General features: G+C 44.3%; 1 protein-coding gene across 3 annotated transcripts in view; it reads right to left on the bottom strand.

Annotated features, from left to right (window-relative positions):
• ITGA6 (integrin subunit alpha 6) overlaps nucleotides 1–17,466 on the bottom strand; it is a 73,291-nt gene extending 55,825 nt beyond the window's left edge. For 2 of the 3 annotated variants that reach the window (XM_007671229.3, XM_001514610.5), the window contains exon 1: nucleotides 13,626–14,022. In XM_007671229.3, the coding sequence (XP_007669419.1) occupies nucleotides 13,626–13,804 (179 nt within the window). In that variant the 5' untranslated portion in view covers nucleotides 13,805–14,022. Of the gene's footprint in view, nucleotides 1–13,625; nucleotides 14,023–17,334 lie in introns of those variants that run through there. The other variant, XM_029071942.2, reaches the window with a different exon arrangement.
• Between the last annotated feature and the right edge of the window lie 392 nt (nucleotides 17,467–17,858).

Genomic DNA, 17,858 nt, shown 5'->3' with positions numbered 1-17,858 from the left:
ATCTCGGCTCTGCCACTTGTCAGCTGTGTGATTGTGGGTAAGTCATTTCACTTCTCTGTGCCTCAGTTCCCTCATCTGTAAAATGGGGATTAAGACTTTGAGCCTCACGTGGGACAACCTGATAACCCTGTATCTCCACAAGCGCTTAGAACAGTGCTTTGCACATAGTAAGCGCTTAACAAATGCCAACATTATTATTATTATTATTATTATTATTATTAAGCCTGGTCTTGCCCAGGACTGTGCCTGAGCTGCTCGTATCAATAATATAATCCATACAGGTCACAAGAGGAACACCTAACCATGCTTGGTATCCCTAATGAAGTTCATTGGTCCCAATCCGATTATGGTGGGGCCTCAGAAAGAAGTTGGAATGTATACCAGTCAGTGGATATATTATAAAAACCAGATCAAACATGCAACGGGTTCAGACCTCCGTATAAACACTAGGTGGCAGTGCATCTCCCTCGCCAGACGCCCACTACACAAAAATACAACTACACCTTCCTCAGAGACATTGAATTAAAAGACCCAAAAGTGGAATTGGCTGTCAAACCATATCACTAAGTAGTGTTGCACAACTGAATACGGTGCTAACAAGACACATTAATAGAGTTGGTACAACACAAGAAGACAGACAAGACCCAAAGTGTTATGGTCCAGACAAGTCAGAAATCCTAAAAGTATTTAAGCTACCCAGTAGCTTCAAAGCTTTATTGAAGGTACATCTCCAAGAAGCCTTCCCTAAGCCTTCCTCTTCTCCCACTACCCTTCTGCATCACCCTGACTGCTCCCTTCATTTATCTCCTCTCCCAGCCCCATGGCACTTATGTATATATCTTTTACTTGCGTCTCCCCCTCTAGACTGTGAGCTCATTGTGGGCACAGAATGTGTCTATTTATTGTTATACTGTACTCTCCCAAGCCCTTAGTATGGTGCCTTGCACACACTGAGCACTCAATATGACTGGATTGGCAGGTGTGAAAAGGGAGGATAGAGAGAAAGGGCCTAAAACCATAGTATATTTTTTTTTAATGAGAGAAATAGATTTCTAAAAGAAACACAAAACTGTAGAGTGCATTAAGCCGGAGGCAAAGGGAAGAATAGCAGCTGGCTTTCTTCCTATACTGCATCTACTTTAACTTGTGGATTGAGTAATTCTAGAACAGCTTCATGTTGAGAACACTTCTATTCTTCTGTCACCTATGGAAAGCAAGTGTTAGAGCAGAACTGAGGTACACATACAACAGAGTTCGAAAAGGACTTCACAGTGGCATCAGAATTACAATAATATTAATTGTAGCATTTGTTTAGCACTTACTCGTATTTCTTGTTTTTACTGGGTGCTGTACGAAGCGCTGGGACAGATATAGAATTACCAGATTCCACATGGGGCTCAGAGTCTAAGTAGGAGGGAGGACAGGTATTGAATCCCCATGTTGCAGATGAAGAAACTGAGGCACAAAAAGTTAAGTGACTTGGCTGAGATCACAAAGCAAACAAGTGGCAGAGCCAGAATTAGAACCCAAGTCCTCTGACTCCCAGGCCTATCATCTTTCCACAAGACCATGCTGCTTCTCAATTTGGTGGCCAAGAGTCTCAAGGAATGGTTTAATTGGGCACTTTTACATCCCAGGAAATCATCTTTAATGTCAAAAGTTTTCAATTTACGCTGTAAAATCTGAAACCATAAACATCAACTCCTTAGGAACTTCAGGTGTTTTCATGACAAGATCCAGGTAGCCTAACCTAACCTCTCTTAATCCTGCTTCCAGAACAAGAGGCTGAATCAGCCCTGTTAAAGTAGTGATCTAAGTAGAAAGAAATGCATCTTAGTCAACTATTATCAGGTCCAAAACGTATTTTTCACCACCGCCCCGGTTTATCCTGGTCTGAAGTAGCCTTTCCCTAGAAGGGGACCTTGACTTGTTTAGCAAAAGCTGAGTCAGAGTGTGACGCTAGAATGGCGTCAACTTCCAGCTGAGATAATGAGACATTAAGAAAGGAAGGCTTCTTGTTCTATAGCATTTACAAAGTCAAGAAACAAAAAATCATTTTCCCGGGGCTCATGCCAACTAAGAATTGGAAGCTCGAAAGCTGAAGCTCCCGTTGGACCAAAGCTGATGAATGAACTAAATATACCAGAGATTCACTCAGTTCACACCATCATGTGGGAAGCACAAACTCAAAAAACCAGCAAAACTGATTTGCCCTTGTGGAATCTATAAATGCCCCTTTGTAGCAGAAGGTAATTTAGTTTTCAAGTTTATCTTGACAATCTTTAAAGATACTGTTTCTGACCTTGATTGCTAACCATAGCTGCAGGTTTGTTAAAAAATGAACAATGCCCAACTAGTAGTTCTTCAATAGAACTACCTTCTGATTTGCAGTGGAGTGGCTATTTGCACAGACTGGGGGTGTTTTTGACTTAGCTTCTGACTCACAGTCTTCCTGATGCCATTCCTCAAAAGAGAACTACTGTATTTCTGATAGACTATGGAATTCCTCACTGTTTATTTTTCCTAGTATTCCCCAGCAATGCCTCATTGCTTTAAAAAAAAAAAAAAGGTTTTTTTCTTCTGCCCATCCTCCTGGTGATTGTCCTATTTTGGCTACCCGATCAAGAGCTTTTAAGTTTCCTGCTGTCATCCATTTTCCTCCCCTGCTTACCCAGCAGAACAGTGATGCAGTGAGCATCTCTCCAATTCTGGCTGACAAGCAGTATTTCAGGATCTAATAGTTGGTGATCTAGTGTAAAATAATAATAATGGTATTTGTTAAGGACTTACTACGTGCCAGGCACTGCACTGTACTAGGCTCTGGGGTAGATACAAGCAAATCGGGTTGGATCCAGGTCCCGTTCCACATGGGGCTCACAGTCTTAATCCCCATTTTACAGATGCGATAACTGAGGCACAGAGAAGTTAAGTGACTTGCCCAAGGTCCCACAGCAGACAAGTGACAAAGCCAGGATTAGAACCCAGGGTTAGAACTCCAACCCAGGATTAGAACTCCTTCTGACTCCCAGGCCTTTGCTCTCTCCACTAGGCCATGAAATGAATCAAACTGCTCTGTAGCTCTTTAGTTTGTACTCAAGCTTGAAGCCATGTTAAGTGTCATCTGCTCCTCCAGTCTTCAGGTTTTTGGGTCTTTTTTTTCCATAATCACTGGCAGGTCTTTTTGACAATGGAGCAGCAATCAGAGATAGAGTTCAGCTTTCTACTGCAATATGAAAATATGTGAAGTTTTGCAAAATGGTTTACTACCTTGCACATGTTTTTCTTGCATATGCATATTGAGAGCACGAACATTAACATTAACATTCAGTAGCTCCTGAACAGTCGTTGGCACTTCTGAAGATGTTTATAGCCCATTAATTAGAAAGATTACCTTATCTGAAAAATGGGAATGGAGACTGTGGTCAGAGGTCAAGAAATCTATTTTCATACTAACTGAATATACTATTTTGCATAAGGATGCCCTGCCCCTACCCCAATGTGATGGTTTTGGTAGTACACCCCTACTCTGATAGAACAGACTTTATGGAGAGTCTAAAGACCTTGAAGAACTTCCCCATGCAGCCACCCCTGCTTAGGACTGCTGGCAGAATCAAGCACTTATACAAAGACACAACATGTTAATTAAACCCAAAAGAATTCAATGGGCAACAATGCCAGAAAAGCCACTGCCTCAATTGTCTCATTCAGCAATATTTGTTCAGATTATAATAATGGTATTTATTAAGTGCTTACTATGAGCCAAGCACTGGAGTAGATTCAAGGCAATCAAGTTGAGCACAGTTTCTGTCCCACATGGGACTAACAGTCTTAATGTTATACAATTTTTTCTTATAACTCACATTTGTCACATAATTTTCTAGGCTTTCTACAAAATTAAAACTGGTCTTGAAACCTAAGGATGAAGTCAGACTAACTTAGGTCTCTTTTTTAAATGGTTTTTAAGCACTTAATATATGCCAGGGACTATATTAAGTGTTGGGGTAGATACAAAGCAATGAGGTTGGACACATAAGCCATATGGGGCTCTCAGTCTTAATCCCCATTTTACAGATGGGGCAACTGTGGCACAGAGAGGTCAAGTGACTTGCTCAAGGTCATATTGCAGACAAGTGATGGAACTGGGATTCAAACTCAGATCTTTCTGACTTCTACACCCGTGCTAGGCCCGTATTTATTCAGTGTTTACTGTGTGAAAAGCACTGTACTGATTGGGAGAGTACAATATAAAAGACACATTCCTGCCCAAAGTGAGCTCACAGTCTAGAGGGGGAGATAGACATTAATATAAATAAATTACAGATATATACATATGTACTGTGGGGATGCGAGAGAGGATAAATGAAGGAGCAAGTAAGAGTAGTGAAGGGAGTGGGAGAAGAGAAGGGCTTAGTCAGGGAAGGCTTCTTGGAGTAGACGTATCTTCAATAAGGCTTTGAAAGTGGGGGAGAGCAATTCTCTCTCTGATGAGGAGGGAGGGCGTACCAAGCCAGAGGGAGGATGTGGGCAAGAGATCCGCAGTGAGGCAGATGAGTTACAGTGAGAAGGTTAGCATTAAAGGAACAAAGTGTGTGGGCTGGGTTGGAGAAGGAAAATAGCGAGATGAGGTAGGTAGGGGCAAGGTGATTAAGTCCTTTAAAGCCAATGATGAGGAGTTTTCGATGCAGAGGTGGATGGGCAACCAAGGGAGTTTCTTGAGGAGTGGGGAACATGGTCTGAATGTTTTTGAAGGAAAATGATTTGGGCAGCAAAATGGAGTATGGACTGGAGTGGTGAGAAACAGGAGGCAGGGAGGTCAGCAAGGCAGGATAGGATAAGTGCTTGCATTAATGTGGTAGCAGTTTGGATGAAGAGGAAGGGGAGGATTTTGGTGATGTTGTGAAGGTATAACTGACAGGATTTAGTGATGGCTTGAATAAGTGGGTGGAATGAGAGAGAGGAGTCAAGGATAATGCCAAGGTTACAGGCTCATCTCATACACTACAAAAAAAAAAAACCAGGGTAGATCAGAGAAAACTGACTGGTAAGGGAATAAAGGAAATAATTAGCAGTAACCAGATTATGTAGAATTAAATATTATAGGATCCTGGCAGAGGGTGAATCAATCACTAAAACCAAGGGAACACATGTGGCAGAAAAGGAAAACAAAGTAAACTGTTACCAGGGAGTGGGAACGGATTAAAGCATAACCTTAAAAGAAACTGGAGAATAAGCTGAAGAAGAAAAATGTTGCCACACAGTCCAGGGTTGTGTGAACAGGCATGGTGTTCTGTAGTAGTACTGCTCCCGGCAGTTGGTGAGCTAATATGGATATTCCCAGAAGAAACATGTGCTTCTATTTGAACTTCAACCCATACATGTGCTGCTGTTAGGGATAAAACCCAGATTCAAAAAAAAAGCAGGGCCTGGAGAGTGAAACAGAGACTCTGGACTTGGGAGAGTCAATAACACAACTGCACTAAGACATTCTTTAACAAATTCACACATCCATTTGGGGCTTATTTGGTCATTCAGCTTCTTCTGTTAGGGATAAAACCCAGATTCAAAAAAAAAGCAGGGCCTGGAGAGTGAAACAGAGACTCTGGACTTGGGAGAGTCAATAACACAACTGCACTAAGACATTCTTTATAAATTCACACATCCATTTGGGGGCTTATTTGGTCATTCAGCTTCCTCTCTAGGAAAGTCAGTCTGAAATCTCCACTCAGTTACCTCATCTGTAAAATGGGGATTAAGACTGTGAGCCCCACATGGGACAACCTGATTCCCCTGTGTCTACCCCAGCGCTTAGAACAGTGCTCGGCACATAGTAAGCGCTTAACAAATACCAACATTTTTTTTTTCTCTACACACAGTAAGTACTCAATAAATATGACTGAATGAAGATACATGACCATTGCCTTAGAAAAGCTCACAATCCTATGGGGGGAGACAAAGGACACAAACTGCCAAAAAGACTCAAAGTAAAAAGAGTGAAGACAGAAATTATAAAAAGAAATGCAAATAAATTATAGATAGCTCAAGTCACTCACATGCCAGATAGCTTTCTTTGAAAGTGTTCTTAAAGTGATTTACATTCAATATTCCAAGTCATAGCAAGCACATCGCTACATCCTTGGGCAAATCACTTCTCATTTGTAAAATATGGAAAATTATACCTGTTCTCCCTCCTACTCAAACTGTGAGTCCCATTTGGGACAGGGACTGTGTTCTGCCTGATTAATTTATCTCTCCCCCTTTCTTCCCCCCAGTCCCCTGCAGTGCTTAGTACAGTGCTATGGCACACAGTAAGTATTTAACAACTACCACAATTATTAATAAAGTAAATAATATTTATGATATTTAAGCACTTATTACGTGCTAGGCACTATTCTAAACACTGGGGTAGATACAAGATCATCAGGTTTGACATAGTCCCTGTCCCACATAAGGCTCACAGTCTTAATCCCCATTTTTTAGATGAGGAAATTGAGATGCAGAGAGTTACCCAAAGACACATATCAGACAAGTGGCAAAGGTGGGGTTAGAATCCAGGTCTTCTGACTCCCGGGCCTGTGTTCTTTCCACTAGACTATGCTGCTTCTCTACTAGAGCAAACAGGTTTCCAAGCAAGTAAAAATAGGGCACTTCATCACCAACTATCTTCTTTGACTTTTGAAAATGAACACCCCTTCAGTCACTAGGTCTTGCTCTGTATTTCACCTGTTTGGCACACCCTCTACCCTCTTCTTTACCCTGCCTCTCACCCCCAAGCCTGACATGCTTTCCCTAAATCAGAACTGATGGGGGGGATGACAATAACCTACTATGCTGATTTGGGATGGGATTGGGCTCAAGGAAAATAATTCTAGCCAGGTGTCCTTCAAGGGAATGAAAATATTTGGGACTGAGGATATTTTAAAGAGATTGAAAGTAGAAAAAATTGGACGGCCACATACTCTGGTTGGTGAAAGACTTACTTCTGCCAAAATGCAAAGTATCTGTTAGTTGATAAACTGATTTCACTTTGTTTGCTCTGTTTTTGTAAATGGCAAACCCAGAAAGCAGATTAGATAGAACTCACTCTGTTATCAGTCTGATGGGGAATTACATTTGGGAGAAGTCCATTTACCTGTTCCTGCTCTATACTGATGGACAATTAGTCCCCTTCATTTATTTCTAAGACGTTGCCTTTAAAGGCCAGATTCACAATATATTCTGTCCTAGTTTGCCATGAAAACTGGGCCTCTACATCCGAACTTCCAAAAAGCTTCAACTAATAGGAAGTTTCAATATCTTCAACAACCAGATTCACTTGTTTGACAGTTACTTCCTACCACAACTTAGTACCATCAACACAAATGGGAACAGTGAAATGCAAACAATTCTCAATGAAGCTACCAGAATAACCACTTACTCTAAAATATTTATTGTGTTTCTATGAAGATTAAAAAGAACTCTCCACATGGGTTTATGAAAGTGTTGCAACTTGGGATAAGGAAAGAAATATCACAGACAGGAATCTTTTATTCATTTACAGTGGGAAGTTCTTTGAAGGCAGGGATCGTACCAATTAACTCAATTTTACTCTCCCAAGTACTTAGTACTTGGAGAAGCAGCGTGGCTCAGTGGAAAGAGCACGGGCTTTGGAGTCAGAGGTCATGGGTTCGAATCCCCGCTCGGCCACTTGTCAGCTGTGTGACTGTGGGCAACTCACTTAACTTCTCTGTGCCTCAGTTACCTCATCTGTAAAATGGGGATTAAGACTGTGAGCCCCATGTGGGACAACCTGATTCCCCTGTGTCTACCCCAGTGCTTAGAACAGTGCTCTGCACATAGTAGGCGCTTAACAAATACCAACTTAGTACAGTGCTCTGCCAAGAGTGAGCTCTCAAATTCCACTGATTGACTCTCTCCAGGGATATACATAACTGTCCTCTCCCATCAACCCATCTATATAGCTATAATCTCAACTCTTTCCATTTACTTCACAACCTGAAATCCATTACTGTGTGGCACTAGAAAGGGGAATACGCTCCCCGAGGCATTAAAAAAAACAAAACAAAACTGGAAGTTTAAGACTGCACCAGCAGTACAGTTTAATTAACCTGTTCAGTGCACTTTCTTTTTGGGTGAATTTCTCCAAGTCTGGCAAACAACTCTATTCTGCCTTTTTCTCAAGGGTCATGGTGTCACAGGCAAAAAAGAAGCCTGTAATCTTTTGGAAGGCACAGAGCAGAAATGATACAGAAAAGATACAGCTATAATAAGGATTTCAGATGAGGAGAGCTGTCCATTAGGAAGAGATCCAGAACTGTAACCCCAGGGTAGCTTTCTGCTAAGGCAGCTTAAGTATTTCACCCTAGAGTCATGGGCACACCTCTTCCCAGAACTTCAATAATGATTCAGAGGTTAGTAGACCTGAAAGGAACCTGAAGATTGGACAACCCATCTCTCCAGGGAGCCTTTCCTTCCTATGACTAAGGCAAAATGTCTTTTAGAATTCTACAACCTTGCCTAATAACCCATTCTAGCAGAGAAAGCATTATCTCTGAATGTCTGATACCCAAACCAGCTACTTATCTGAGCTAAAGCTAGTTTAAACAACAATAAAAGTTTGGGTGCAAAACTGGAAGGGACTGGACAACCAGAAAAAGAAAAAAAAACAAGCCAGCAACCTTTCCTTTGAACAAACCTCAGACAACTGGTTTTCTACTCCATGTCTAACATCCCCCACTAGCAGGAAAGCAATCATTGGTATTTATTGAGCGCTTACTGTGCGCAGAGCCCTGTATTAAGCACTTGGATGAGTATCCATATAAAGGCCTTTTTCATTGAGGGGCATCCAAACAGTTTTATATTTTGCCACAAGTCTATAAACACCCAACATACCCCTAAGCCTCCTCACACAGTTAATACAAACAGTACTATACCATATATCTCACAAGAACAGATATTCGTTACTACAATTTCAAAAACAAAATTAATTTCCACTTCCAAGCATTTCTACTGCAGTCTTTCAGAGTTTTGTTTAAAGTAGCTCTTCTAATTCACCCTCTTGTCTCTTCTTTGCCCTGCCCATGCACAAGAAAAACCCACCACCAGGGATTTAGAAAAACCTCAATTCAGGTCAGCTAGGTTTATGTGCCTTACAAAACAGTTTCTAAATATAATTATGGGACTATTAAAAAAATCCAATCTTTGGGCTCAATCTATGGTCAAAATGTCCTTATTAAGAGTATTATTACTTAGTGGCTTGTTTTTGAATTGTCTGAATGACTACAAAAGCAACTGAGATTAAACTAATGTGTAACACACTTCCTCATTTTTCTCCCCTCTTTCTTCCCTCACCTGGTGGCAGTCAGCTCTTTTAAAGGTGAGGTCTTTAACAGGTGATCCTTGAGATTATTCAAATGATATGAGTAGGTATCTTGAAATATAAACAAATATTTATTTTCTGGACTTAGAGTCCAGTCTACAACTGAATGATTAAATAGGACCTCTGAAAGTTTGCAGGGCATGTCACCTGTCACCAAAGCAGATCAAGGCAGTGAAGTCTTGAGGTTAATAGTCAAAATGGAGGCAGTTTGTGTGTCTATGGTTAGAGTCCAGCTGCTGGTAAAACAAGTAGGGAAGGCAGATAAGAAACCAGAAATAGGTTTTAATCTGGGAAACCTAATATTTGTAACCACAACTAGGACATACACAAGCCTATACAGAAAACATACAGTTGCAGTCACTCCTTTTGAGATTTTCTACTCTGTTGCATCAGTGAGATGGCATATCTTCCTTAGCCCATCCCTTTTCCCTCCAAGTGAATCTTTGAGTAAAGTATGTCGCTGAAACACATCCACCACCTATTTTTAGGGACTAATAATAATTGTGATATTTGTTAAGCACTACTAAGTGCCACGCACTCTACTAAGTGCTGGGATAGATACAAGATATCGAGGTTGGACACAGTCCCCATGGGACTCACGGTTTAAAGGGAGGAAGAACAGTTATTGAATTAGGAAACTGAGACAAAGAAGTTAAGTGACTTGCCCAGGATTTTACAGCAGGCAAGCAGGGATTGGAACGTAGGTCCCCAGACTACCAGGCCCATGCTCTTACCCCTAAGACATGCTGCTTCTCAGAGTTTGTGTCTAAGCCTCCTAGTCAGCATCCTTTTACTTTCAATGGACTTCCTTCCCTCATTACTTACCATCATGACAAGATGCTCTGCTTTCATGCTCTGGATTCTAAGATTCATTCAAATGTAAAAAAGCCACTTAAATAACTGTTCAACTCTTTCCTCCTTGGCATCCTGTTGCCAGGCATTGCCCTGAGAGGAGCCTGGCTCCAACGCCTGGGTCCAGGCATTTGTGCCCCACAAATTAAATGACTGTACAAAGCAACTGTTAAAGACCAAAGAAGGGCTCTGCCTCCCTGCCTGTTCCCAAGCGGAATGTAGGGCCCTAGTATCAGATAGCTAGCTTGCTCCTGTTTGTATAATGAATAGATTGAATAGTAGACATAAGATAAATAGTTAAGCTTATGTGCAAGCATGAACACGAGTGAGAACTAGCAAGCATGGTTGGTGAAGTCTGAAGATTCCTTCAATTAAGAAGTTTGATACTGTCTATCCGATCTGAGGCAGGAAATTCAGGCTCCTATTACAAGGAAGATTCTTATTCTCCATGTCTATCTCTTACAACTGTTGGAAGCATGACAGCTCCTCATGTTTGTGGTAGGAATTAATGGATTTTTTTAACAAAATTAAATGGACAGCTTCAGAATTCTCTTGGAGCAACCGAAGTTTGATCTATAAGTTTTCAGATGGAATTTTTCACCGCTAACAATTCTGCCTCCAGGTTTCAAAAGACACCCCCCATTTCCTCCCTGACTTTCTGAGAAGTGGACATTATCACCTCACAGCACTCCTGTCATTGACACAAAGCATAATATTCCAAGATAAATGACACTTCACATTAGTCTGTCAAACAAGTACTATTTTCCTTCATTCTTTATGGCATTTTTAAGTGCTATGTGCCAGGCACTATACTAAACCTTGAGATAGAAGCTAATCAGTTCATGTTCCACATGAGGATCACAAGCATAATCCCCATTTTACAGATGGGGTAACTGAGGCATAGAGAAGTATTCCTAGCTGGAACATAAGTCAGGGGAAAACAGTATTAGATCTGAGACCCTAGGCTGGTTCTTTGTGCAAGGCAGTAATCAAACACTTTCAAGAGCATTAATGAATAGCATGGGAATGAAAAAGAGCAACACATTATTAAAGCTTTGCCTCTCTGTAGCTGAGTTTTACTTCACTGACACAGTGGAAGTCTTCCATGAACCTATGGAAATACTTAGACTGGGCTCCTTTCTGAGGTCATCTACAACCCAAAGAGCAGTTGAATGCACATATATACATGATGTATAGCCATACAGAGGTTGATAACTTTATCAAACGGAAGCATTTTTGGGAAATCCTCTGGGCCTCAAAGATGTTTTTTATATGCATCGCCTTTCCCAGATGTGATTTTTCACTGTCAGCCAATTCCTTTGGCATTCCATAGGATACCGACTCATATACTCCGCATTTTGATTGCTATTTTCAGGATGCTACACATTGTGAGTCTAAATATAAAAATTCATACATTTACAGATTCATACGATGCATTGAGGAATCTCTGCTGGGCAGGACCATTTAGGGGTAAAAACTGTATATCTTAATTACAATGGTGCTAATTTTGCACTTACTCTGTGGTGAGTACTGTGCTAGCGCTGGGGTGGATACACCATAACCAGATAGGATACACACAGTCTCTATTCCGGCTCACAGTCTAAGAGAGAAGAGGTATTTTATCTTCATTTTATAGATGACATGCCAACAAATTAATTAACCTTCCCAAGGTCACACAGCATGATCAGCGGCAGAGTTGGGACTCTAAACTGGAGCTCCTCACTCTCTGTCCTGTGCTCTTTCCTTTTGGTCACTCTGCCCCTAATTTCCTTTCAGATTTGTAACAATATGGCAAACAGAGGCCCAGGCCAGGTCCTACTTATCCCTTCCTCCAAAGCCCCACGATTCCTTTCCTAACCTCTTTTCAGTCAATAGTATTTATTGAGCACTTACTATGTGCAGAGCACTGTACTAGGCGCTTGGAATGTACAATTAGGCAACAGATAGAGACGATCCCAGCCCATTGACGGGCTTAGAGTCTAATCGGGGCTCCGCCAGCAGGTGTAAGTGAGGAGGATCAGCACACATGGCAGGGGCCAAGTTTCGGACTGATTCTATGCCAACTTTGCTTGAATGCAGCGATGAGTGGCCTGATTTAGAGCACATTCACTCCAGCTTTCAGTGAAAAACGCTTTCCTGACCAGAGATCGCTCCTCGCTGGAAACACCCTGCAGTCAGTTGCTTCCTGGAGTGGCTGCCGCGAAGGCCTCCCGGGGAACCGTTCTTTTGTTGTTGCAGCCCCGGTTTTGTTGGACTGCAGGTCAAGAATGCAACAACAGGGTTTAACACTCCCCCAAAAATGCGACAAAAGGCACACACACACACACCAACTCCGTGGGATATATCGGCTGCACCCAAAAAATTCCCCTGTTGTTGTTTTCTAGTTGGACTGGGGTCCGAATCGGGGACTTGGCTGAAGTTTGGGAAACAAAAGGTGGGACTTGAGAGCTCGGCTTCCACGGGGCTGCTGCGGCGGCACCTTGGCTTCAAGGGATCGCGCTCATTTCGGGTATTTTGCTGGACCCCCCATGGCCCAGCGAGAAACCACGGATGACCTCACGGTGGGAACGCGCCCTGGGGGGGGGGGGGGCAAAGTAACTGTTGCGTGCCGGGCTTTTGCTTTCTCAGCTGTTCCACCATTAACAGGTGGTTTCTTCCCCCAACTGAGGATAAGGGGCCGATTTCCTCTCTCTCCGGTATCCCTTACATCTCTCACCCACCCCTTTCCAGGGAAACCGCAGTGTGCAACCCAAAGTGGTTGGCAAATTCTCCCAGGGCCTACCGAATGCAACCACCTTGAACTACTGAGGCCAAGACGACACATGCACCATACACACACATACACCTCCTCTGTGTATGTATTTCTCTCTCTCTGTGTCTCTGTGAACTTAGTGGGTTGCCAACCAGCATGTCCTGGAGGGCGGGCGGGGCGATTGGAGAAACCCGCTGGGAGGGAGCAGTTGAACACTTTGCACCAAACGCTGCTCCGGCTCCAAGGTGGGAGGGGGAAACAAAAAGAGGGGGTGCAGCAAAGGAGGGGGGTCCGACCCTGCAGCAGCTGCCCCGTGATGCCCGACCGATGGGTACCGTTTCCTCCTCCGACCCTTGGGGTGCAAGCTGGGGGCGGATGAGCGAGCCGGGCGCGGCAAATTCAGGACTGGCTAGTGACTTGGGCGACTCCCTGCCCGTCGCCCAAGGCGGGACCTGACCCTTCCCGCCGGGAGCCGGGCGCGCGGCCGAGCCCCGGGAGCGCGCTCCTGCCCATGCTGCAGCCCTAGGAAGGGACGGGGGTGGGGAAGATATGAGTATGCATGCATGCACGCATGTATGGTATGCATGGATGTCTGTGATGCATGCTATGCATGCATGTGTTGGGGCGGGAGGCTCGGAGACTTACAGTTTCTTGTCCGGGTTCAGCTGCCAGTGCATGGCCAGGGAGAAGCCGAAGAGACTCCCTGGATCCCCGTGTTTCTGGATCACGTTGGAGGGCTTGGTGTCCAAGTTAAAGGCATCGCAGAGGTCCAGCAGGCGGGCCGCCCACAGGTACAGAAACCACAGCAGCCCCACGGCCGCCATCGGCTTGCACACTCAGGGAGGAGCGGACCTGCTGCTGCTGCCAACACGGTACTCCAAGTCCGAGGCTCCTCTCCCGCTGCTGCTGCTCTTGCCACCTCTTTCTTCTTCTTCTTCCTCCCCCTCTCCCCTGTACCGGGCGTTGAGTGGCCTCTCCCCTTAGCAGGCTGTGAATGGGCCCGTTGTTCTCTAGAGACTTTGCTGGAGTGGAAGCAGGCCCCTCCTCTCCTCTCCCTGCCCCTCCTCTGCCCGCTCCCTCCTCCCGGCCGGCCTCCGGCCCGGCCTGGAGCTTCTCTGGAGTTGCTCCTCCCCGCCCCCGGCCCGGATTGGGCTACCACCCGAGACTTGGCCACTTGGGCCACCTCCACCGGCTGCACCTGCCCGGAGAAGGCGGCCGGTTCCGGGGCGCCCAGGCCCACCATACCTGCTCTGGACATTTTTAGGTGCCCCCAGGCTGGGCCGTACCTAATCCCCAGCAGACGGATTAGAACAGCTACCCAATTTACACACTCTCTCATCTCCTCTTTATCCTCTCTGCCTCTAACTTTGCTGGCCTTCCCCTCTCCCTCCAACCTTGCTGGCCTTCCCCTCTCCCTCCAACCTTGCTGGCCTTCCCCTCTCCCTCCAACCTTGCTGGCCTTCCCCTCTCCCTCCAACCTTGCTGGCCTTCCCTTCTCCCTCCAACCTTGCTGGCCGTCCCCTCTCCCTCCAACTTTGCTGGCCTCCCTCTCTCCCTCCAACTTTGCTGGCCTTCCCCTCTCCCTCCAACTTTGCTGGCCTTCCCCTCTCCCTCCAACTTTGCTGGCCTTCCCCTCTCCCTCCAACTTTGCTGGCCTTCCACTCTCCCTCCAACTTTGCTGGCCTTCCACTCTTCCTTGCTGGTCTTCCTCTCTCCCTCCAACCTTGCTCTGACCTTCCTCTCTTCATTCTGGTCATAACTAAAATTGGCGTTAGTGTGTGCACAACACAGAGAGAAGCAGCATTGCCTAGGGGGAAAGTCACTTCACTTCTCTGTGCCTCAATTACCTCATAGGTAAAATGGGGATTAAATCCTCTTCCCTCCGATTTAGGCTGTGAGCCTTACCTACGGACAGGGATCGGATACAACCTGATGATCTTGTTTCTATCCCAGTGTTTAGAACAGTGCACAGTACATAGTAGGTGCTTAATAAAAACCATTAAAAAAAAACCCACATCCATCTCCCAGAGCAGGCAATGTGAGCAGTGTGCCAGGCAAGCAGGAGCGCTCAGTAAATGCTAGGTAATGACACTAGCCAGACACCTCTACAAATACATACCTGATTCATCTCTACTCCCCAGCTTGGATGCTTTTCTCCTTCTCCCTAATTTTTTTTCCTCAACAATTCCACCTCCAACTCCTGCCTAGAATGTCCACCTTCAAATCCACCAGGCCAAGGCTTTCCCAGTTTTCAAAGTCCTAAAAACCACCTCCTCCTCTAGAAGGTATTCCCAGATGCATTTACAATTGTGATCTTTCTGCCCAAAAGCCAACCCCAACATTTACGTTTCTAATCGATCAGAGAGCATTTACTGAGTCTCTACTGGGTGCAGAACACTACTAAGTGCTTGAAAGAGTAAAATAGAATCCCATGTTGCCTGCCCTCAGGGAATTTTCAATCTAGCAGGGGAGACATTCTAAAATATATTATAGATGGAGGGAAGGAATAGAATATATGTACATGAGAGCTACAAGGGGGTGGAGGGGAAGCAAGTTAGTGCCCAGTGGTTAAAGTGGCATGAAATTGCTGAAGACATAATACTGGGGAAAAGATACAGTTGAGGATTAGAAAGTAATCTGGGAGGAGGTGTGATTTCAGAAAAGTTTGAGGATGGGGAAAGCAGTGGATGTGGGATACAAAAGGAGCAAAAGTTAGCAGAAAGAACTCAGGCCCAGTATCAAGAGGCCCAGGTCCAGGAGCAGAGGAGTTTTGGGTTTTTTTAAGATAGAAGAGACGGGGGCATGTTTGAAGGCACAGGGTAAGGAACCATTAGAGATTGAGCAAGCAGTTGGTCAAGGAAGGAAGAGTGGACACAAGTGTTTTTAGAAAGTCAGAGGGAATGGGGTCAGAGACTCAGGGAGTGGGGGACAGAATCTGAGAGCAGGTTAAAAATCTTCACTTGAAGGTTGTCCAAGAAAGATGAAAGGATAAAGTGTGGAGGGGGAGCTTGGGCAGTGAGAGATAGATTTTGGGAAGCTCATGCCTGATAGTTTCAATTTTGTCAACAGAGGAGTTGGCAAGGACATCAGGTTGGGAGACAGGATAGGTGGGGACCCTGGAGTTAAGCAAATCTTTGTCCTTACTCATCTTACTATCCTTACCCAGATGAACATTTACTGTTTCTTGTCAAAGAATCATATCTCTGAAGGGGTCTTAAAAGAGGTCATTTTGTCCAGCCCTCCGCCTTCAGGTGGGTCAGTAGTTTAATGATTCAGGATAAATGGATTTCTGGCCTCTATTTAAAGATTTCCAGAAGAAGGGTTTCCAAAACCTTCCTTAGAATTATGGAGCAATGTTTAATTACCAAAATCATGGACTTCTTGCATCACCCAATTGCTGGGGGAGAGCTGTGATAATAAATTGTACTGACACAGTGACACATTTCAAGTATGAAGCACAACTATGTTTATACTTCAGACACTGCCATTGTCAATGAAATTCACCTCTGAGTGTGTATGTGGCTGAGTAGACCAAAGGGGATCCTTGGTCCCAACACACTGTTTGCACAAAGATATTCTCTTGTGTTTTCATGTTTGATATTTCCAGCTCCTGGTCCTCTTTTCACTTTCATCTCCCTGTCTTTTGAGCCTTACAAGTATTCTGTTCAAAAAGGCTCACCCTGTATGATGGCAGTGCATGTGCTGGTCTATCAGCAACTGATTCCCAGTTTTCAGCTGGGATGCCACATAGTCTGAAGCTTTTATTGTATCTTAGAATACTTCCTCTGTTCTTACTTTTGGTTTACCAATTCCCACTCACTAGATAGCAGTTGTGCAGGTACTCTGCTGGCATTGTACCACCCAGAGTAGCCATGCTGAGGTGAGCATAGCTCCAATGCTAGGGGACGGACTTCGTTCTTGGTCCTTTTTTGTCATTTGATGTTGAGTATAAGCCACACATAAAACCGATGGAGCTGATAAAGGAGCTCAATGTGGTGTTTCTGTGGGGTCTGGGTCCCACAGCCTTAGAGACAGTTGAACAGTATGATCGATAGATTCAGTTTGGTCTGGAGTTTAACCCCATACTGCTGTTACACTTTGTTCGATAGTCTCCCAAAGGTCTTCTTAACTTGGTTTCCTATTTCCTTGTCTAACATTATAGTGTTGGTCATTGTGCTGCCTAGCTAACAGAATTCTAGGACAAAACTGAGCTCCATGTTGCCAGTATAAATATAAACTGCACCATCCAGTTATTGTTTCATATCCCTCCTCCCAAGGTCACACAGTAGCTTCCTTGGTGTAGGCAGATACCTTATCTTGGTTTTCTATAGACTTTTCAGTCTGTAATACCTACCTGATCTGGTGAAGCAGTTAACAACTACTTGCGTGTCTTCCAGGGTGTGTGCCTCCAGGACAGTTCTTGAAAGACTGTTACCAGGATTTAGGATGATGCTTGCAGCTTGTTGAGTTGGAAGAGCTTCCCAGGTGTGCAGATGCATATTCTAACCCCCACATCCAGGTCTCTTGTGGCATCTTCCAGCATGGCTGCATAAAATAAATAAATAGCATCCCTGCTATTATCCCATTAGCGACGGCATCTTTCCTACAGGGCCCGCTCGGCTCAGACCCAGCCAACCATGCCATCATGAAGGAGTCTCAGGACCTTGAGGAACTTTCAGGGTGAACCAAGTTGCTAATTTCAAAATCTACTGATGGTATGAAACGCTTTTCATATGGTCTATGGAAATTAGGTAAAGGTCTTGATGCCGTCCCCTGCATTTTCCTTGTATCTGACAAGCAAAGATCACATCCATTGAGCCACACAGAGATTCCAACACCATGAAGTGCAACCTTAGATGTAATGTAACCATGGAAGAC

Source organism: Ornithorhynchus anatinus, chromosome 9, assembly GCF_004115215.2.
Source record: "Ornithorhynchus anatinus isolate Pmale09 chromosome 9, mOrnAna1.pri.v4, whole genome shotgun sequence".
Classification (NCBI taxonomy): Eukaryota; Metazoa; Chordata; class Mammalia; order Monotremata; family Ornithorhynchidae; genus Ornithorhynchus; species Ornithorhynchus anatinus.
Note: the sequence above shows the minus strand (reverse complement) of the source record. Positions and strands in the feature narration are given on the sequence as shown.